The 23,158-nt window shown below is 37.3% G+C and overlaps 1 protein-coding gene and 2 pseudogenes across 1 annotated transcript; all 3 read right to left on the bottom strand.

Annotated features, from left to right (window-relative positions):
• Positions 1–2,414: 2,414 nt before the first annotated feature.
• Positions 2,415–3,247, bottom strand: LOC102285201 (olfactory receptor 5F1-like; annotated as a pseudogene).
• Positions 3,248–6,141: 2,894 nt separating this feature from the next.
• LOC102285471 (olfactory receptor 5F1-like) lies at positions 6,142–7,219 on the bottom strand (annotated as a pseudogene).
• Positions 7,220–21,170: 13,951 nt separating this feature from the next.
• Positions 21,171–22,147, bottom strand: LOC102285762 (olfactory receptor 5F1-like). Its single transcript, XM_070357352.1, is given in 2 exon segments — positions 21,171–22,064; positions 22,067–22,147. Coding segments are annotated over 2 exon segments (975 nt in total).
• Positions 22,148–23,158: the final 1,011 nt, after the last annotated feature.

Here is a 23,158-nt window from a genome sequence, read left to right as displayed (position 1 = left end):
TAGAAATACTGATTAAGTAAGTCATATATGAAAAAGAAGCCTGGGACAACAGTGCATGATAAACAGAGTCAGAGAGAAATTAGCGGGCCAATGAATAGACATTCAATTTTATTAAGCATTTGTCTCTAATAATCTGGAGTGAGGGATCCACAAATGACTGGTCTAAATCCACATATATCACCTAAGTTTTTTTTTTTTTTTTCCTGAATGCAATATCTATGGTTCTATTTTTTCCCATCTAGTCCACATTCAAAATGCAAAGTACAGAACTATACTTGCCGAAGTTTCTTCCATTCTCTGAGCACGTATTTGAATTTAAGTCACATGCATTCTTCAACTCCAAAATTTATGCATGGCCAGTTGGAAATTGTGTGTTCTCCAAGCAGCAAAAAAATAACCCAGTTCAATAACTGATACTTTGAAATCTATCATATTCTTAATAATGATATTGTAGTGTATTAAGGTACACAAATAACTGTTCTTGTGGTAGCACACACTGTACCTGTTTATGGCTGTGAATGACAGAGACTGCACCAAGTATTTAATAGCATTTTTCTCAGTACTAAATTGTCTAGTTTATCATTTCTGTTTTTACTAGAATCCCTAACAACTAAAGTGAGGCACCAAAAAACAAAACAAAACAAAAAAAACATGAAGAAGACAATTTTCATGTGTCAAATGAAATGTAAAGCAGTGAAACTTTATATTACTTCTTAGTAAAAATCTAAGACACCTTCTGAGTATATATGTATGTTGCTCCCCTTTTATTTTATTCTCCTTGAAGAGGGCTAGGTAACCATGGGGATTGAATTATAGGTTTTAATTGTGTCATGAATCCTCTAAAGGCAGAAACTCCAGCTCAGAAGTATTTAAATATGATCATGTGCAAGTATATGAAATTAAACTCTAGATGGAACTCAGTGATCTCTGTGTTAAAGTTGTTTGCCAAATTAAAAAAAAAATGTCTATTTAGCTGCCACTTTCTTTGTAGTTTTAGCTTATTCCAATGGGTACACTACTCTCTACCAAATTATGATTCTTCCCTTTGTGTCTGTGTGTGTATGTGCCCCTCCACTTGTCTGGCTGAGTTTAATCTTCAATCTGGCTTTGTTCTTGAGTGAAACAAATTAGAAGGAGACTCTAACTACTAAGTATACCCCTATATGAATATTTTTCTGATCCACTTGGACTATGTGGCCCACAGAGGGCCCTAGGTGTCTGTGACAGGTCATAAGGTCTGTGTTGCCACATCCCCAGTGATTTGAATGCCACATTTTCTATCAGGAGAAACTTCAGCAGCAAGAGCAAGGGAAGGGCCATGAGGAATATCCCTCCCAAAACTGTAATGTGGTTATCATTTTAGCAATCCCTGAATCCTACTCAATTTCCTCCAGAATTCTACTAAGCCATTCCATTACACCTATATAATATTGCTTACTTTTAATATAATATACAGATTGACTTTAATGGACTGAATTGATAATTGGTAGAACATTTTCATAATCAGGAAATCAACGAGACTGTTGTAAAGAATATGGGTCTGTTTCAAACTTATAACATTGGTCTAACTGCTTTGAACTATGCATTGATTAAACTTTTCCATAGCTGAATATGTGTGCTTGAGGCTTTGTGTTAATATGTGTATCAGTCTGGGAAAGAAAACATGAGAGAAGAACAGGAAATTTTTTACACGAAAAGACAGGAAGAGAAAAAAAGCCGATGCAATCAGTCCATTCTAGCCAGACAGCAGTTTTCTAAGCAGAATATATTTAATCAAATTCCTACATATTCTTTAATGAATATGTATGTGTTTGTGAGGATAAAGGGAATAAAAGTTGACATATTTACTGTAGCAACTAAATGCTATTTTTATTTTTACTTTAAGCATTAATACATTAATAATTCAATAAAATGGAAATCTATTTTACATTGAAAACTTTTTCACACATGATATATTTTAATCCTTTACAAATCATAAATGGTGAAAAATTCATCAAAAAATAACAATTACAAAAATAATAAGCACCTAGTTTCATGTGACATTGTAAATTTTATCTCCATATACTTGACCCTTTATATCCCTAACCAAGATAGTTTTACATATAAATTACATTTTAGCAACCTATAGGAAATACACACAATTAGATGAAAGTTGCATAATCTTACATAAGTTTGATAAATTATATCTAATAGGGCACATGTTCATGAGAATTACCAGAATATGAATACACAGATTAATCTATAATGAAAATAAGCTTGATCCAGTTTCTGAAAACTAAATTATATATTCTACTTAGTTCCAAAAATTAATCAATCACATAAATGAAGGAATCTTTTGACGAGTAATTACATTCCATAAAGCTTTCTTCAATTCCGTATTCCTGATACTATAGATCGAGGATTCTACATGGGGATCACCATTGTGTAGAAAACAGAAGCCGCTTTGTCCTGACTCAAAGAGTAGCTGGAAGCAGGTCTCAGATAAGTGTAGATGAAAGTGGAATAGAACATGATGATGGCTGTCAGGTGAGATGCACACATGGAGAATGCTTTGTGTCTCCTCTCCCCTGAATGCATATGGAAGATGGAGAAGAGAATGTAGGAGTAGGAGGTAAGGATGCCCAGCAGAGTTCCGACCATATTCACACCAGCAAAAATGGAAAAGATGCTTTCATGCAGGTGTGTGTCAGAACAGGAGAGTTTAAAATGTGGGATTGTCACAGAAGAAGTGATGAATGACATTGGGACTGCAGAATGGTAAGCTGCTTGCATAACTGGTGTTCACCATGGAGTTCAACAGTCCTGCTATAAAAGTCCCCACTGCCATTTCTAGGCAGACCATCATGGACAAGATCAAGGAGCAAAGGAGAGGGTTGCATATGGCCACATAGTGGTCATGGCCCATTAACCCAAAAAGGATGCATTCAGTTGTGGCAAAGGCTAAAAAGAAGTACATCTGCAAAAAGCAGCAAACAAAGGAGATTGTCTTCTTCCCAGATAATAAATCAACCAGCATCTTTGGAGTGATGGTGCAAGCATCTGCAAAGGATAGGTTAGCCAGGAAGAAATACATGGGTGTGTGAAATTTGGAATCAGTCCTGATTAAGAGGATCATCCCAACATTTCCCACAACTGTAAGCATGTAAATCACCAAGAAAAGGCAAAAGGGGAAAACGTGTACCTCCAATGTATCTGCTAATCCCAACATGATGAACTCTGTGAGTGAAGTGCATTTTTTTCTGTCCATTGATTACAGATACAGTATGCTTAAACTGGGTATGCATATTTCCCTTTGCACAATTTACCAGAAATAGAAATATTGATAAAGTAAAACATACATGGAAAAGAAACCTAGAACAACAGAGCACGGTAAACAGAGTCAGGAGAATTAGTAAACAAACGAATAAGCATTAGATTTTATTAAGTATTGGCTCTATTAATTCTGGACTGAGGGATCCACAAATGACTCATCATCTAAATAACATACATCATTTAAGGTTATTTTTCGAATGCAGCATCTATGTTTGATTCTTTCCAGTCTTGTCCATATCCAAATGCAAAGTACAGAGCTATTCTTTCTGAAGTTTTTTCCATTCTCTGAGAAGGTATTTGAATTGAACTGAAATCACTTTTTTTTGTTTTCTCCACAAGTCTGCTGTCTATATGCTTTAACTCCAAAATGTATGCATGGTCACTTGGAAATCACTTGTGTGCGATTCTCCAGGCAGCAAAAAATAGCCCAGTTTGATAACTGATATTTTGACATCTATCATATTCTTAGTGATGATATTGTAGTGTATTAAGGTACACAAATAACTGTTCTCCTTTCAAAGCACACTATCAAACTAATGTCTTGTGGTAGCACACACCATACCTGTTTAGGGTGGTGAATGACAGAGACTGCACCAAGTACTTAACAGCATTTTTCTCAGTACTAACTTGTCTAGTCTATTATTTCTGGTTTTTTTCTAGAATCCCTAATAACTCAGGTGAGGCACATAAAAACATAAAGAGGATAATTTTCATGCTATAAGTGAAATGTAAAGCAGTGAAATTTTGAATTACCAGTTTGTAAAAATTTGAGACACATTCTGAGTATATGCATATCACTATCCTTTTATTTTGTTCTCCTTAAAGAGGATTAGGTAACCATGGGGACTAGATTATAAGTTTTAATTGTGTCATGAATCCTTTAAAGGCAGAAACTGCAGTCTCAGAAGTATTTAAATATGATCACATGCATGTAGATGGGAATAAACCCTATATGGAACTTTCTGATCTCTGTGTTATTTCAAAGGTATTTATTTGCCAAATTAAAAAAAAAAAGATCTATTTAATTGCCTCTTTCTTTGAAGTTTAAGCTTATTACAATAGTTACATAATCATCTACCAAATTATGATTCTTCCCTTTGTGTGTGTGTGTACCCCTACACTTGTCTGGCTGAATTTAACCTTCAAGCTAGCTCTGTTCTTGAAAGTGAGTGTGTTAGTCACTGAGTTGTGTCTGACTCTTTGGGACCCCCTGGTCTGTAGCCTGCTGAACTCCTTTGTCCATGGAATTGTCCAGGCAAGAATACTGGAATGGCTTGCCATTTCCTTCTCCGGGATCTTCCCAACCTAGGGATTGAACCCAGATCTCCTACATTGCAGGAAAAGTCTTTAGCAACTGAGCCAACATGGAAGCTCTGTTTTTAAGTGAAATAAATTAGAAGGAGACACTAACTTATAACTACATGCTTATATGAATACTCATCATATGCAGCTGGACTATGTGGACAGCAGAGGACACTGGATGGTGTGACAGGTCATGGAATCTGCTTTGTTATACCCCAGATGACTTGAATATTACAACTTCTATCAGGAGCAATTTCAGCACCAAGGACAAGGGAAGAGCCACGAGGAATATCCCTTCAAAATGTCTAAGTGTGGTTAGAATCTTAGCAAGCCCTGAATCCCACTCAATTTCCTCCAGAATTCTACTATGTCACTTCATTCCACCTATATATGATTGCTTACCTTTAATATAATATATGGATTAACTTTAATGAATTTAATTGGTGACTGGTAGAATATTTCCATAATCAGGAAATCCATGAGACTGTTTTAAAGGATATGGGTCTGTTTTATCCTTCAAAGATCGATCTACCTACTTTGAACTATGCATTGATTCAACTCTGCTATAGCTGAATGCGTGTGCATGTGGCTTTATGTATAATATGTGGATCAGTCTGGGAGAGAAAATGTGAGAGAACAGGAAATTTTTGAGAAGAAAAGATGGGAAGAGAAGAAAACCTGTTGCAACTGGTGCCTTTTAACCAGACAGCAGTTTTCTAAACAAATACATTTAAACAAATTCCTACATATTATTTAATGAATAAGTATGTGTTTATGGGGATAAAGGAGATGAAAGTCCACATGTTTACTGTAGCAGCTAAATTATATTACTGAGTTATGATTTAAGCATTACAGCCCTAATTCAATAAAGTGGAAATCAACATTGAAAACATTTTCACACACGTGATATATACAATCCTTAACAAATCATAAATGTTGAAAAAATACATTAAAAAGCTGACAATTACAAATATAATACACAGCTAGATTCATGTGACATTGCAAAAATTATCTCCATATGCTGCTGCTGCTGCTGAGTCGCTTCGGTCGTGTCCAACTCTGTGCGACCCCATAGACAGTAGCCCACCCAGGCTCCCCCATCCCTGGGATTCTCCAGGCAAGAACACTGGAGTGGGTTGACATTTCCTTCTCCAATGCATAAAAGTGAAGTCACTCAGTCATGTCTGACTCTTAGCGACCCCATGGACTGCAGCCCACCAGACTCCTCCATCCATGGGATTTTCCAGGCAAGAGTACTGGAGTGGGGTGCTATTGCCTTCCCCGTATCTCCATATACGTCACCCTTTATTTCCCTAACCAAGGCAGCTTTATGAATAAATCACATTTTAGAAAACTATTGGAAAACATACAATAATTACAAAAAAGTTTCATGATCTTACATAATTTTGATAAATTATATCTAATAGGACTTGTGTCGATGAACATTACCAGAACATGATTAGACAGATTAAGTTGTAATGAAGATAAGCTTGATCCAGTTTCTGAAAGTTAAATTATATACTTTATTTAGTTAAGAAAATTAATCAACCACAGAAATGAATGAATCCTTTTCCTAGTAATTGCATTCCATAAAGCCTTCTTTTTTTTAAATTTTATTTTATTTAACTTTACAATATTGTATTGGTTTTGCCATATATCAAAATGAATCTGCCACAGGTATATATATGTTCCCCATCCTGAACCCTTCTTTACTCCCCTGTTCTGGAGACTGTAGATCAGAGGATTTAACATGGGGATCACCACTGTGTAGAACACAGAAGCTACTTTGTCCTGAGTCAAGGAGTAGCTGGAGGAAGGTCTCAGATAAGTATAAATGGAGGTGGAATAGAACAGGATGATGGCTGCCAGGTGAGACGCAAACGTGGAGAATGCTTTGTGCCTCCCCTCCCCTGTATGCATATGGAAAATGGAGAAGAGAATGTAGGAGTAGGAGGTGAGGATCACCAGCAGAGTTCTGACCATATTCACACCAGCAAAAGTGGACATGATACTTTCATATAGGCATGTGTCAGAACAAGAGAGCTTGAAAAGTGGGGGACTGTCACAGAAGAAGTGATGGATGACATTGGAACTGCAGAATGACAAGCTGCTCACATAACCTGTGTGGTGAATTACAGAGTTCAACAGTCCTGCTGTAAAAGCCCCTGCTGCCATTTTCAGGCAGACCGTCTTGGACATGATCAAGGTGTAAAGGAGAGGGTTGCATATGGCCACATAGCAGTCACGGGCCATTAACCCAAAAAAGGATGCATTCAGTTGTGGCCAAGGCTATAAAGAAGTACATCTGCAGAAAGCAGACAGCAAAGGAGATGGTTTTCTTCTCTGATAAAAAATCTACTAGCATCTTTGGAGTGATGATGGATGAATAACAAACATCTACAAAGGACAGCTTAGCCAGGAAGAAATACATGGGCGTGTGAAGTCAGGAATCAGCTCTGATTAAGAGAATCGACCCAAAATTCCCCACAACTGTAAGCATATAAATCATAGAAAAATTGCAAAGGAGGATAACCTGTGGCTCCAGTGTGTCTGCTAATCCCAACAGGATGAACTCCTTCAGTAAAGTATAATTTTTTCTGGCCATTTTTTACAGATATAAAATGCTTCAGCTTCCATTACATGGAAAGATTTCACTGTTCTATGTTTGCATTAAGTAATAGGAATGTTAATGTGGCTAGTGGCACATGAGGGGGAAAAAAAGGCTTAGATAATAGAGTATAGTAAAAGAACAACTGAAATAAGGTAGAAACTAGTGAAAAATGAATAAACATTGGAGTTTGTTAAGCAATTCTCTGTCTTAAATGTGGGTTGAGGCATTCACAAATCCTTGGTCTAAGTCTCCATATTTCACTTCAGTTTTTTCTAATGCAATATTTATGTTCTATTCTTTCTTGTTTAGCACACATCTAAAACGCAAAGTTCACAGCTATCCTTGTTGGCATCTTCCCCATTTTCTGAGGAGGTATTTAACTCAAACGCATTTTTTTCCCCCACAAAGACAGCTCTCTATATTCTTCAACTCCAATATTTATGACTCACCACCCGAATGCCACTTTTGTGTTCTCCAAGCAGCAAACATAGCCTGTTTCAAATAACCAATATTTTGATACCTATTATACCCTTAAGAATTATTATGTAGTGTTTAAATGTTAACCACACATCTGTTCTCATTTCAAAGCACATTATCAAATCAATGCCCTATAGTAACAGTCACATACTGGTCCTCAGCAGTGAAAGATAAGGACAGCAGCACATACTTACTAACATCTTTCCCAGTACTAGTTCATTTGGTCTATTATTTTCATTCTTATCAGAATCTTCTCTAATAACTCAGTTGAGACATAAAAATTATAAAGAGACAATTTTTATGCTGAAGTGAAATGAAATCAGAGATAATACGGATTCTATCTGTGTAAAAATTTGAGACACTTCTTGAATATATACACAAACCTGGATTTTTTTTTTTTTCCTGAAAGAGGGTTGGATAACCATGGGGACTAGACTACAGCTTTTAGTTGTGAGTCAGTCCTCTAATGGCAGAAACTCCATTATCAAAAGTAATTAAAATATGATCACACACAGGTAGATGGAATCACACTATATGTGGACTTGCATCATAACTTGGCTATTGATGTCTGTGTTACTTTAAAGATATTTTCCAAATATAAAACATTTAATTGGCTATTTAATTGCCTATTTTTTTGATAATTTTAGCTTATTCCAAAAGGGTACACAACCCACTACAAAATTGTAATTCTCCCCCTATGTATGCATATGTATGAGTGTGTGTTTGTGTGTAATTGTGTGTGTATGTAACTCACCACATTTCTGGGTAAATTTAACCTGCAACCCACCTGTTTTGGGTGAAATAAATTGGAAGAAGATGCTAACTACTTAGTTCATGAATATTCTTCTGGCAAATATGAATAATTCAAATATGTCAGCCACAATGGTACCTAGATTTTTGAGCTGGATGACAACTTTATGACAGGTCATGAGATCAGCTTTACCACATACCAGTTGATTTGAATATTGAAGCTTCTATCAGGTGACACTAGCAGCAAGTGCAAGGCAAAAGCCATGAGGAATTTCTCTCCAAAAACTATATACTATAGTTACCATCTTAACAAGAGCTGTCCCCCTCTCAATTTCCTCCAGAATTCTACTAAGTCACTCCCATTCCACTTCCATATTAAGGTTTACCTTTAATATTCAGATTAACTTTAAAGGATGCTATTGATAATTAATAGATTTCCATAAGCAGGAAATTCATGACTCTATCATGCAGAATATGAGTCAGTTTCACCCATTAAACACTGATGTACCTGTTTTGGAACTATGCCCTGATTAAACTCTGCCATAACTGAATGTGTGTTCATGTGGATTTGTTTATATGTATCACTGTGGAGGAGAGAAACTTAAAGAACAGGAAATTTTTGAGAAGAAAAGAAAGGAATAGGAAAAAAAAAAAACGGTCTAATTGTGTTTTTTAACAAAACAGCTGGTTTCTATAGAGAACACTGCTGCACAATTCATATTTATACATTAAGTTCAGTTCAGTTCAGTCTCAGTCGTGTCCGACTCTTTGCAACCCCAAGAACCACAGCACGCCAGGCCTCCCTGTCCATCACCAACTCCCAGAGCCCACCCAAACCCATGTCCATTGAGTTAGTGATGCCATCCAACCATCTTATCCTCTTTCATCCCCTTCTCCTCCTGCCCTCAATCTTTCCCAGCATCAGGGTATTTTCAAATGAGTCAGCTCTTCGCATCAGGTGGCCAAAGTATTGGAGTTTCAGCTTCAACATCAGTCCTTTCAATAAACACCCAGGACTGACCTACTTGAGGATGGACTGGTTGGATCTCCCTGAAGTCCAAGGGACTCTCAAGAGTCTTTTCTAACACCACAGTTCAAAAACATCAGTTATTCGGTGCTCAGCTTTCTTTATAGTCAAACTCTCACATCCATACATAAAGAACATTAATGCTAGTTACTGAGATCAGATTCTCTCCAAAAGAGTGTTTCCTGAATAAATCTCACAAACATCTTGTCATCAGTCTCTTCTTCCATTTCACATTCTCTTATTGAAAGTGTAGTCTGTGATTCCATTCTCTTAGTCTTCTTTGTCATGACATCATTGCCCATGTCAGGTCTGTTTATAGCATGACTAAGTCCACTGTTTCCTGGATTCAAATTGATTTTCAAAATTTCATGGATAGATTTGTAAATGGAAAAATAATAAAAAAAAAATAGTACTAGAACTAGCATCACCTCATTGCACATTGCAGTTTATTTTGAGAGGTTTAATTAACTGAAGTATACAGAAATAAACTTCATTAATTTGCACCCAACTACATTAGGTTTTCTTACATGTTGAACAATGTAAAACTCCATTGCAGCTAAGGAATTTCAAGCAGGAACAAATTTTGAGTCATCACACTTCCAAACTTCAGGCAATATTCGAAAGTTATAGTTACTGAACTAGTATGGTTTCCACATAAACATAAGCACATACAAATAGAGCAGAATTGAGACACCTTAAAGAAACACATATCTATCAGTTCAGTTACTCAGTCATGGGCTGTTTGAGACATCATGGGGTGCAGCACACCAGGCCTCCATGTCCATCACCAACTCCAAGAGTTTACTCAAACTCATGTCCATTGAGTCGGTGATGCCATCCAACCATCTCATCCTCTGTCATCCCATTCTCCTCCTGCCTTCAATCTTTCCCAGAATCAGTGTCTTTTCCAACGAGTTAGTTTCTCACATCAAGTGGCCAAAATATTGAAGTTTCAGCTTCAGCATCAGTGCTTTCAATGAATATTAAGGACTGACATCCTTTAGGAGAGACTGGTTGGATCTCCTTGCAGTCCAAGGGACTCTCAACAGTCTTTTCCAACACATCAAAAGCATCAATTCTTCAGCAGTCAGCTTTCTTTATAGTCCAACTCTCACATTCATACATGACCACTAGAAAAACAATAGCTTTGACTAGATGGACTTTTGATGACAAAATAATATCTCTGCTTTTTAATATGTTGTATAGGTTGGTCATAACTTTCCTTCCAAGGAGTGTCTTTTAATTTCATGGCTGGAATCACCATCTGCAGTGATTTTGGAGCCCCAAAAAATAAAGTCTGACACTGCTTCCACTGTTTCCCCATCTACTTCCCAAGAAGTGATGGAACCAGATGCCATGATCTTAGTTTTCTAAATATTGAGCTTTAAACCAACCTTTTCACTCTCCTCTTCCACTTTCATCAAGAGGCTCTTTAGCTCCTCTTCACTTTCTACCATATGGGTGGTGTCATCTGCATATCTGAAGCTATTGATATTTTGCGGGGAGCGAGCTCCACCCCTGGCAAAGGTCATGAGGAAGGGGGCTTGGCATACGCAAAGGCGGGATCAAGCCTCAGGAGTCTCCCTGGAAATTCTCGAGCATCTACCCCCAAAACCAGAGTCTGCCTACTTTCTGCTTTGTGCTCTCACTTACACCTCTGACTTTATGGGGGCTTTCCCCCACTACTTCTCTCTGAAAAAAGAGTTAGCTTACAGCTCCAGTTAATAAGTCCTGGGTGTGACAGTGTTTTAACCTACAAACTCCTTTGGAAATCCTCTAGCCTGCCTGAATAGGTTTTTCCGGCCACACGTGATTGTTCAGAGCCTCCCAACTGTGAGAGGCAAGAGATGTTTTATACTGTCTAAACACAGATTCCTTTGAGTAGTTAAAAGATTGATTAGAAATTGTATTGGTGAAGGGTTTTTCACTTATTGGGCCAATGTTTGCTGCTAAGTTTCCATACCCCTTACCTACTGTGTCCTTGGCAGTGTATTGATTGATATAATGGGTGTATAGAAATGTAAGTAATAGCCTCAATGTTTGTAACCTTGGACCCTTGAGTTAATTCTTTTCTTGATTGAGCCCACCTCACCTTTGCCCTATAGGAATGCAACTCTATCCAATGTTTTTTGGAGGCTGGAGCCTGACTTTAGAATAATCAGCTTTAGAGAAAAATAAGTTTCTTAAAATGTTAACAGGCCTCTGGGCCAGAATCACCTAAACTTTTGCATATGATAAGTTTGAAGGAAGAAAGCCTGGCTTACTGCATGACTCTACCCCTTCCCCCATTATCCTCTATGCATAACTTAAGGTATAAAAACTACTTTGGGAAAAAAAGTGCGGGCCTTTTTCACCAAAACTTGGTCTCCCCATGTCGTTCTTTCTCTCATTTTCTGTCTGAATTATTCAGCCTCTTTTCTCCACTGAATTTCCCCACTGAGCTATCCTTATTTCAGCCTCTTTTCTCCACTGAATTTTCTTATTGAGCTATCCTCATTCTATTACTCTTTATATCTTTGATAAATATTTAAATAAATAGGTCGCCTATGCCGTCTTTCTTTCAAATACCCTGGATCAGCCAGGCTGGACCCCGGCAATATTTCTCCTGGCAATCTTGATTTCAGCTTGTACTTCTTCCAGCTCAGTGTTTCTCATGATGTACTCTGCTTACAAGTTAAATATGCAGGGTGACAAAATACATCCTTGACGTACTCCTTTCCTGGCTTGGAACCAGTCTGTTGTTCTATGTCCAGTTTTAACTGTTGCTTCTTGACCTGAATATACATTTCTCAAGAGGCAGGTCAGGAGGTCTGGTATTCCCTTCTTTTGAAGAATTTCCCATAGTTTGTTGTTATCCACACAGTTAAAGGCTTTGGCATAGTCAATAAAGCAAAAATAGATGTTTTTTTTTCTAGAACTCCCTTGCTTTTTCAATAATCCAATGGATGTTGACAATTTGATCTCTGGTTCCTCTGCCTTTTCTAAAACCAGTTTGTACATCTGCAAGTTCATGGTTAATATACTGTTGAGCCTGACTGGAGAATTTTCAGCATTACTTAGCTAGTGTGTGAGATGAGTGCAATTGTGTGGTAGTTTGACCATTCGTTGGCATTGCCTTCCTTTGGGATTTTAATGAAAACTGACCTTTTCCCATCCTGTGGCCTCTGTTGGGTTTTCCAAATTTGGTGGCATATTGAGTGCAGCATTTTAACAGAATCATCTTTTAGGATTTGAAATAGTTCAACTGGAATTCCATCACCTCCTCTAGCTTTGTTCTTAGTGTTGCTTCCTCAGGCCCACTTCACTTCACATTCCAGGATGTCTAGCTCTAGGTGAGTGATTATACCATTGTGATTATCTGGGCCGTCAGGAAGCAACAGTTAGAGCTGGACTTAGAGCAACAGACTGGTTGCAAATATGAAAAGGAGTATGTCAAGGCTCTATATTGTCACCTTGCTTATATAATTTATATTCAGAGTACATCATGAGAAACTTTGGGCTGGAGGAAACACAAGCTGGAATCAAGATTGCAGGGAGAAATATCAACAACCTCATATATGCAGATGACACGGCCCATATTGCAGAAAATGAAGAAGAGCTAAAGCGCCTCTTGATGAAAGTGCGAGAGGAGAGTGAAAAAGCTGACTTAAACTCAGCATTCAGAAAACTAAGATCATGGCATCTGGCCCCATCACTTCATGGCAGATAGATGGGGAAACAGTGTCAGACTTTATTTTGGGGGGCTCCAAAATCACTGCAGATGGTGATTTCAGCCATGAAATTAAAAGACACTTATTCCTTGGAAGGAAAGTTATGAGCAACATAGATAGCATATTCAGAAGCAGAGACATTACTTTGCCAAAAAAGGTCCATCTAGTCAAGGCTATGGTTTTTCTAGTGGTCATGTATGGATGTGAGAGTTGGACTGTGAAGGCTGAGCACCAAAGAATTGATGCTTTTGAACTATGGTGTTCGAGAAGACTCTTGTGAGTCTCTTGGACAGAAAGGAGATCCAACCAGCCCATCCTCAAGAGATCAGTCCTGGGTGTTCATTGGAAGGACTGATGTTGAAGCTGAAACTCCAATATTTTGGCCACCTGATGCGAAGAGCTGACTCATTGGAAAAGACCTTGATGCTTGGAAAGATTGAAGGCAGGAGGAGAAGGAGACAACAGAGGATGAGATGGTTGGATGGCATCATTGGACATGAGTTTGTGTGGGCTCTGGGAGTTGGTGATGGACAGGGAGGCCTGGCGTGCTGTGGCTGATGGGGTCACAAAGAGTCGGACATGACTGAGTGACTGAACGAAACTGAACTGAAGATCTTTTTTGTATAAATCTTTGGCGTATTCTTGCCAGCTCTTCTTAATATATACTGCTTCTGTTAGGTCCATACCATTTCTGTCCTTTATTGAGCCCATCTTCACATGAAATGTTCCCTTGGTATCTCTAATTTTCTTTTCTTTTTAGGAAAAAAAAAGAAATTATTTTATTTCACTTATGAACTTTAGTTAACTTTAGTTAATGTCCATAATCAACAGTATTGTACAAATTCAAAGTTAACAGAATAAATAATCTAATCAGTGTTTATTATCCCTTATTTGGTATTATACTACTATTTCTGATAGTAGTTTGCTGCTGCTGCTAAGTCACTTCAGTCATGTCCGACTCTGTGCGACCCCATAGATGGCAGCCCACCAGGATCCCCTGTCCCTGGGATTCTTCAGGCAAGAATACTGGAGTGGGCTGCCATTTCCTTCTTCAATGCATGGAAGTGCAAAGTGAAAGCGAAGTAGCTCAGTGGTGTCTGACTCTTAGTGACCCTATGCACTGCAGCCTACCAGGCTCCTCTGCCCATGGGATTTTCCATGCAAAACTACTGGAGTGGGTTGCTATTGCTGATAGCTTTATTGAGCCTTCTCATTAATAATGCTAAAATTTCAGTATAAAATTATCAATTATTGATTTAAATAAAATATACACTAAGTAAAATCACCACAAAATTTTACTTTTTTTTTCCTTTACAATATTGTATTGGTTTTGCCATACATTGACATGAATCCACCATGGGTGTACATGTGTTCTCCATCCTGAACCTCCCTCCCACCTCCCTCCCCATACCATCCCTTGGGTAATCCTAGTGCTCCAGGCCCGAGCATCCTGTATCATGCATCGAACCTAGACTGACTATTCATTTCACATATGATAATATACATGTTTCAATGCCATTTTCCCAAGTCATCCCACCCTCGCCCTCTCTGACAGAGTCCAAAAGACTGTTCTATAAATCTGTGTCTCTTTTGCTGTCTCGCATACAGGGTTATCATTACCATCTTTCTGAATTCCATATATATGCATTAGTATACTGTATTGATGTTTTTCTTTCTGGCTTACTTCCCTCTGTATAGTAGGCTCCAGTTTCATCCACCTCATTAGAACTGATTCAAATGTATGCTTTTTAATTGCTGAGTAATATTCCATTGTGTAAATGTACCACAGCTTTTTTATCCATTCATCTGCTGATAGACATCTAGGTTGCTTCCATGTCCTGGCTATTATAAACAGAGTTGCGATGAACACTGGGGACGTGTCTCTTTCAATTATGGTTTCCTTGGTGTGTATGCCCAGCAGTGGGATTGCTGGGTCATATGTCAGTTCTATTTCCAGTTTTTTAAGGAAGCTCCACTCTGTTCTCCATAGTGGCTGTACTAGTTTGCATTCCCACCAAGAGATATCTAGTATTTCCCATTCTATTGTCTTCCTTTTTTTTTTTTTTGCATTGATCACTGAGGAAGGCTTTCTTAACTCTACTTGCTATTCTTTGTAACTCTGCATTCAAATGGTTATATCTTTCCTTTTCTCTTTTGCTTTTCACTTCTCTTCTTTTCAGAGCTATTTGTAAGGCCTCTTCAGAGAGCCATTTTGCTTTTTTGCATTCCTTTTTCTTGTGGATGATCTTGATCCTTGTCTCATGTATAATGTCACAGATCTCTGTCCATAGCTCTTCAGGCACTCTATCTATCAGATCTAGTCATTTGAATGTATTTCTCACTTCTATGGTATAATTGTGAGGGATTTGATTTAGGTCATACCTGAATGGTCTAGTGGTTTTGCCTACTTTCTTCAATTTTATTCTGATTTTGGCAATAAGAAGTTCATGATCTGAGCCACAGTCAGTTCCTAGTCTTGTTTTTGCTGACTTTATAGAGCTTCTCCATCTTTGATCGCAAAGAATATAATAAATCAGATTTTGGTATTGACCATCTGGTGATGTTCATGTATAGTGTCTTTATTTTTTGTTCAAAGAGAGTATTTCCTATAACCAGTGCATTCTCTTGGCAAAACTCTGTTAGCCTTTGCCCTGCTTCATTCTGTACTCCAAGGCCAAATTTGCCTTTTACTCCAGGTGATTCTTGACTTCCTGCTTTTCCATTCCAGTCTCTTATAATGAAAAGGACATCTTTTTGAGGTGTTAGTTCTAGAAGGTCTAGAAGGTAAAGCTTCATCAGCTTTACTGGTCAGGGCATTGTCTTGGATTATCTTGATATTGAATGGTTTGCCTTAGAGATGAACAGAGATCATTCTGTCGTTTTTGAGGTTGCATCCAAGTATTGCATTTCAGACTCTTTTGTTGACTATGTTAGCTATTCCATTTCTTCTAAAGGATTATTGCCCACAGTAGTAGATATAATGGTCATATGAGTTAAATTCACCCATTCCAGTCCATTTTACTTCCCAGATTCCTAAAATGTTGACGTTCACTCTTCCCATCTCCTGTTTGATCACTTCTTCTGCTTTGCTTTGATTCATGGACTTAACATTCCAGGTTCCTATGCAATATTGCTCTTTAGAGCATCAGACTTTGCTTCTATCACCAGTCACATCCACAACTTGGTGTTGTTTTTGCTTTGGCTCTGTCTCTTCATTGTTTCTGGAGTTATTTCTCCACTTATCTCCAATAGCATATTGGGCACCTACTGCCCTGGTGAGTTCATCTTTCAGTGTCCTATGTTTTGTCTTTTCATACTGTTAATGGGTTACTCAAGGCAAGAATACTGAAGTGATTCGTCATTCCATTCTCCAGTGGACCACATTTTATCAAAACTCTTCACCATGACCTGTCTGTCTTTGATGGCCCTACACTGCATGGATCATAGTTTCATTTAGTTAGACAATATTGTGGTCCATGTGATCAAATTGGTTAGTGTTTTTTTTTTTTTTTTTTTTTTTACTTAGCACAATGCCCTCAAGGTCCATCCATGTTGTCACAAATGGCAAGATTTCCTTTTTTTATGGGTATTAATTCCGTTTTGTGTGTGTGGATGTATATACACATATAATATTTTCTTTACCTATTTATCCACTGTTGGTCAGTCAGGTTGCTTCCATGTCTTCACTATTGCAAATAATACTGTACTTCTGTTCCTTATAGGCCTAAAATGTTGTCTTTTGGACCCTTTATGAGCATTAAGACCAAGTCTTTTAGGGACTTCCCTGGTAGTCCAGTGGTGCAGACTCTGCACTTCCACTGTAGGGGGCCTGGGTTAGATCTGTGGTTAGGGAACTAAGATCCTGTATGCTGCACAGCATGGCTGTGTATAGTCAACTAACATTTATGTATAGCCAACTAATATTTTACAAAGGAGCCAAGAACACTCAGTGGGAAAAGGACCAGTTCTCCAAAGAATAATACTGAGAAAATTGTATAGCCACCTGTTAAAGAATGAAATTGGACACCTAACTTACAGCATGAACAAAAATCAGCTCAAATTGATTAATGGTAAATATAAGCCCTGAAACCATAAAACATCTAGAAGAAAATATAGGGTAAACCTGCTCAGCATTATGCATCTTGGCAATGATTTTTTTTTTTTTGATCTGAAAGCAAGGGTCTGTTTTACATTTAAATAAACTATGTATCTCCATATACTTTCCAAGTCTGTATGTTCTTTTCATCTTTCTGTCTTCTCTTAGCAGTGTGTTAGTGAGTCTGACACAGACTCAACACAAACATGGATAATGAATGATGTCTTATAGGTTTATTTGTTTTACAACACAAGATTACAACGATCACACAATTTCAGGAAGTTGAGAAATTGGAACCCAATTCAGAAACCAAGTTTTTGACATAGCTCTTCAACCAGTTGATCTCTTGTTTGCAAAAACTTGAAATTACTTGGCCAAGATTCATCCTTCTTTAGTAACAACTCTAGGATAATAAATTTTATTAAGTGACTGAAACATCCCATAGACTGTTTTGAGGCTTAAGGATGGAATGTAGGTATATGCAAAGTCTTCACAGTAGAATTAAAATAACAAAATTTAAAGATAAAAAGATGATACATACCAATTTCCAAGCCAAATAATTAAATTGTACCTAAGTTGAGCAACAAATGGCCACATTTTATACAGTTTCTAAAAGACTACTTGTTTTAAAATTGTTTCTATAAATTCATATATTTCAATAAATCTACATATTTTCAATGAAGTTCATTGTGCTTTCTTTTACTACAGATTGTATCTTTTAAAATCTATTTAACTACTTTATATGTCACTTTTTTCCCATACATGTGACCACTTTGTTTTCTCCTCTTGACATAATATCACTTATCTTTCTCTTTTAAAGCATAATTATAAGTTAACACACTATGTTTTAACTTAATTGAGTTGTGTGAAATTAAACAAGCTTATTTGTTTCACTTAACCTCACCCCTACCTAATAGTTGTTTACAAAATTTAAGACTTCTTATTTTTAAATTAACCAATGAAAATTATTTTTGTGCATGTTATTTATATTTAACAAATGCAAATAAACATTTTTATATATTAATACCAACTGTCTTTGCACATTTATTCTTCCTAAATGCAGGACTCCAATAATTTCATATTTTTGTAAAGTTGTATATTTGAATCTTTGTGATTCCTAAATATTGATTATTTCATCCTTTCCCGTGTGTTTGCTTAGTTTTCCAACTTTATGATATTCATAATTTTGTAAGTTAGTCTCTGATTTCCAGAATTGCTGATGAATATTGACTGAACAAAGCATAAAGGTATGCGTTTCAAAATTCATTAACCTTAGTAAGTAAAATACTCATAAATCCTCGAATAAGGCAAAATATTGTTGCTAAGTGGTAGGTGGTAACGTTAAATATTTAAGTAAAATAGAAGACTAGGGACATTAGAAAAACAGAACAAAATGCAAATAGCAAAAGGTGCAAAAGAATGCTACATTCATAAGTGAGGGTTTAATAAATGTCAAATTCTAAAGAAGAGAATGATAAAATCAAATTCAAAATTAGAGGTCTCAATGCTTTTACGATCTCAATTTCTTTTGAGTCAAAGAAAATTAATATATATATATATATATAATATATTTTAAATAAATTCTTTGAAAAAATGAGCAAGAAAATATGATTTTAAAATAATTTTCCCAAGCAATTAAAGGCTAAATAAATAATCTTAAGTTTCAAAAGTAGTACATATTCAGCTAATTAAAATTAACAAATATAATTCAGTGGTAATAGTTCCCAAAGTTGGAAATATTTGAAGACTTTGCAAATGAAAGTAACTAAATATAAGAGACTAGACTTACAGATTAGAGAACAAGGTTTAAAATACGATATGCATAAAACCTAAAATTCAGAATGTGGTGCTTAGTCACTCAGTCATGTCCGACTCTGCAATCTCATGGACTGTAGCCCACCAGGCTCCTCTGTTCATGGGCTTTCCCAGGCAAGAATACTGGAGTGGGTTGCCATTTCCTTCTTCAGGGGATCTCCATGACCCAGGGATCAAACCTATGTTTCCTGCATTAGCAGGCAGGTTCTTTACGGGGAAGCCCTAAATCACAGAATAACTGGATTTAATCCCCCAAACATTGTTTCTACTTCTAAATTATACTAGAAATTAAAGCATTTGATGCAAGGAATATAATATTGATATTTATTAATGAAATATCTTAACCATGTATATGATTTCATTGCCTACTCAAGACAGGGAAAGCAGAAAAATACAGCCATAAGCAGCCAGCTGGTTCAGAAAAATGTGCGTGAGCCACTCAGTGAAGGAGTGAACCATCTCTGAGAACAGCCTAATCAGTCTGCTGCATGGCCTCCAGGGCCAGATAACTATTTGGACCTGTGGGGCAAGAGCATGGTCCAGGGATGAACCAACAACATTGATGACTTCATGAATATCCCTTTGGTGAGAGTCAACTATGTGGACCATAGGGCAATGGATGTTAGAACAGACTGACCTTTCATTCCAGGCCATAAGGTTAGCTTGACAGCATCTCAGGTCTTGTCTCCTTAGCAAGCCCTGGATCCTACTCAGTTTCCTCCAGAGTTCTACTAAGCCAGCTTCCTAGCTAACTCCATATAATGCTTAACTTTAACATTAAGACACATCTTAACTCATTTTTATTGCTAACTTGATAACAGATTCCCATACACAGGAAATCCAGTAACTTGATATAACTTGATATAAATAATATGTGCCACATTCATTCACCAAGCATTTACCTACCTGCTTTGGAGCCATGCACTGATTAAAAATTGCCATAGTCGAATGTGTGTGCTTGTGGTTTGTGTATATGTCTCAGTCTGGGAGAGAGGAAGTGAGAAAAGCATTGGGAAATCTATGGAGAATGGAATGAATCCAAGGAGTGCTACTTTAATTGGTGCATTCTAGTCAGTTAACAATTTTCTTGATAGCATATGTTTGTATAAGCTCATAATTATTATTTAATGAACATATATGTGCATGAGGGGAAGAAGGGAAATAAAAGGTCTACTGCTACAATTAAAAGTTTAGTATTGAAATATGACTTAAGCATCTCCTGGGAGAAATAATTCAAAAACTTAAAATGGAAATCAATTTTAAATCTTTTTGACATATTTAATATATCAATATCTCTATTAATACTAACATGAATTCTGACACAGAAGGCCAAGCTAAATGGAACTTAAAAATACCCTATATGATTAGATCATATGATATTGTAACTTTTGTCTCTAAATGATCAGGTACTCAGTCATGTCCCACTCTGCTACCCCATGTCAGACTGCAGCTCACCAAGCTCCTCTGCCCGTGGAATTTTCCATGTAAGAATGCTGGAGGGGGTTGCCAGTTCCTTCTCCAGGGGATCCTTCTGACCCAGGGGTCGAGCCCTTGTCCCCTGCGTCTCTTTCATTGGTAGGTGGGTTCTATACCACTGTTCCACCTGGGAAGCCCAATAATTAATCATTTTATTCTCTAAACAAAGTTTCATTAAAACACATGGTACTTTTGAGAATCTAGTGGAAATATAGAACAATTAGATGAAAGTTTTAGAGTTTCATATAAATTTGATAATTTAGCTTATCCTGTTGGATATGAAGGTTAGTTGCTAAGTCATGTCCAGTTCTTTGCAACTCATGGACAGAGAAGCCCTCTAGGCACCTCTGTTCATGGGATTTTGCAAACAAGAATACTGGAGTGGGTTGCAATTTCCATCTCCAGTTGGATTAATATATTTGGATATGAATACAACATGATTACTTAGAAAATATTCTAATGAAAAATGATAAGTTGATCCATCATTTTAACGTTCAATATGCACTCTACTAAGTTAAGAAAATGAAGCCCACAATCATAGTAAGCTTCAACCAGTATTTTAAAATTTATTAAATACTCCATTAGTTCAGAAAATTAACCAAACAACCCCAGAAATGAAGGGACCCTTTTCCTAGTAATTACATTCCATAAAGCCTTCTTCACTTCCCTGTTCCGGAGGCTGTAGATCAGAGGATTCAACATGGGGATGACCACTGTGTAGAACACGGAAGCCACTTTGTCCTGAGTCAGGGAGTAGCTGGAGGAAGGTCTGAGATAAGTGTAGATAGAGGTGGAATAGAACAGGATGATGGCTGTCAGGTGAGACACACATGTGGAGAAGGCTTTGTGCCTCCCCTTTCCTGAATGCATACGGAAGATGGAGAAGAGAATGTAGCAGTAGGAGGTGAGGATCACCAGCAGAGTCCCAACTATAGTCACACCAGCAAAAGTGGACAAGATGCTTTCATACAGGCGTGTGTCAGAACATGAGAGCTTAAAAATTGGAGGACTATCACAGAAGAAGTGATGGATGACATTGGAACTGCAGAATGACAAGCTGCTCACATAACCTGTGTGAACCACAGAGTTCAACAGTCCTGCTGTAAAAGCCCCTGCTGCCATTTTTAGGCAGACTGTCCTGGACATGATCAAGGAGTAAAGGAGAGGGTTGCATATGGCCACATAGCGGTCATGGGCCATTAACCCAAAAAGGATGCATTCAATTGTAGCAAAGGCTATAAAGAAGTACATCTGCAGAAAGCAGCCAGCAAAGGAGATGGTTTTCTTCTCTGATAAAAAGTCTACCAGCATCTTTGGAGTGATGGTGGATGAATAACTAACATCTGCAAAAGACAGAATTGCCAGGAAGAAATACATAGGTGTATGAAGTCGAGAATCAGTCCTGATTAAAAGGATCATTCCAATATTTCCCACAACTGTAAGTGTGTAAAACACACACACACACAAAAAAAAAAAAAAAAAGAAAAAAAAAGGATAGCCTGTAGCTCCACTGTGTCTGCTAACCCCAGCAGGAAGAACTCTGTCAGCAAAATACATTTTTTTCTAACCATTTATTAAAGATGCTGTATGCTTAAACTTGTATTCCTTGTAAGTATGTCATTGTCCAAATTTCACAAGAAATAGTAGAAATATTAATGAAGTTACTAACACATGGAAAAAATAAAATATTTGGATCCTATAGTAGAGTAAGCAGGGTGACACTGTTTGGATCTCCTTGCAGTCCAAGGGACTCTCAAGAGTCTTCTCCAACACCACAGCTCGAAAGCATGAATTCTTCAGCACTCAGCTTTCTTCACAGTCCAACTCTCACATCCATACATGACCACTAGAAAAACCATAGCCTTGACTAGACGGACCTTTATTGGCAAAGTAATGTCTCTGCTTTTGAATATGCTATCAAGGTTGGTCATAACTTTTCTTCCAAGGAGTAAGCATCTTTTAATTTCATGGCTGCAGTCCCCATCTGCAGTGATTTTGGAGCCCAGAAAAATAAAGTCTGACACTGTTTCCCCATCTATTTCCCATGAAGTGATGGGACCGGATGCCATGACCTTCCTTTTATGAATGTTGAGCTTTAAGCCAACTTTTTCACTCTCCACTTTCACTTTCATCAAGAAGCTTTTTAGTTCCTCTTCACTTTCTGCCATAAGGGTGGTGTCATCTGCATATCTGAGGTTATTATAGTTTATATTATAGGTTATATATTGTAGGTTATAATAGTTTATATTACTTTAAGCTATAAGTATATTTATATACAGGCTTCTTCATGGCTCAGTAGGTAAAGAGTCTGTCTGCAGTGCAGGAGACACATGAAATGAAGGTTAAAGACCTGAATCAGGAAGACTCCCTGGAGAAGGAAATACTGCAAACCTCACCAGTGTCCTTTACTAAAAAGTCCCAAAGACAGAGGAGCCTGGTGGACTACAGTCCATGGCATCACCAGAGAATCAGATTCGACTGAGTGGCTAAACATGGAAATGCATGTTTTTATACTTACAAATTTACATACCTATGAATTTATAAATAACAAATAGTTTATCTACCATGCAATCAATTCTATA

Source organism: Bos mutus, chromosome 19, assembly GCF_027580195.1.
Source record: "Bos mutus isolate GX-2022 chromosome 19, NWIPB_WYAK_1.1, whole genome shotgun sequence".
Lineage (NCBI taxonomy): Eukaryota > Metazoa > Chordata > Mammalia > Artiodactyla > Bovidae > Bos > Bos mutus.
Note: the sequence above shows the minus strand (reverse complement) of the source record. Positions and strands in the feature narration are given on the sequence as shown.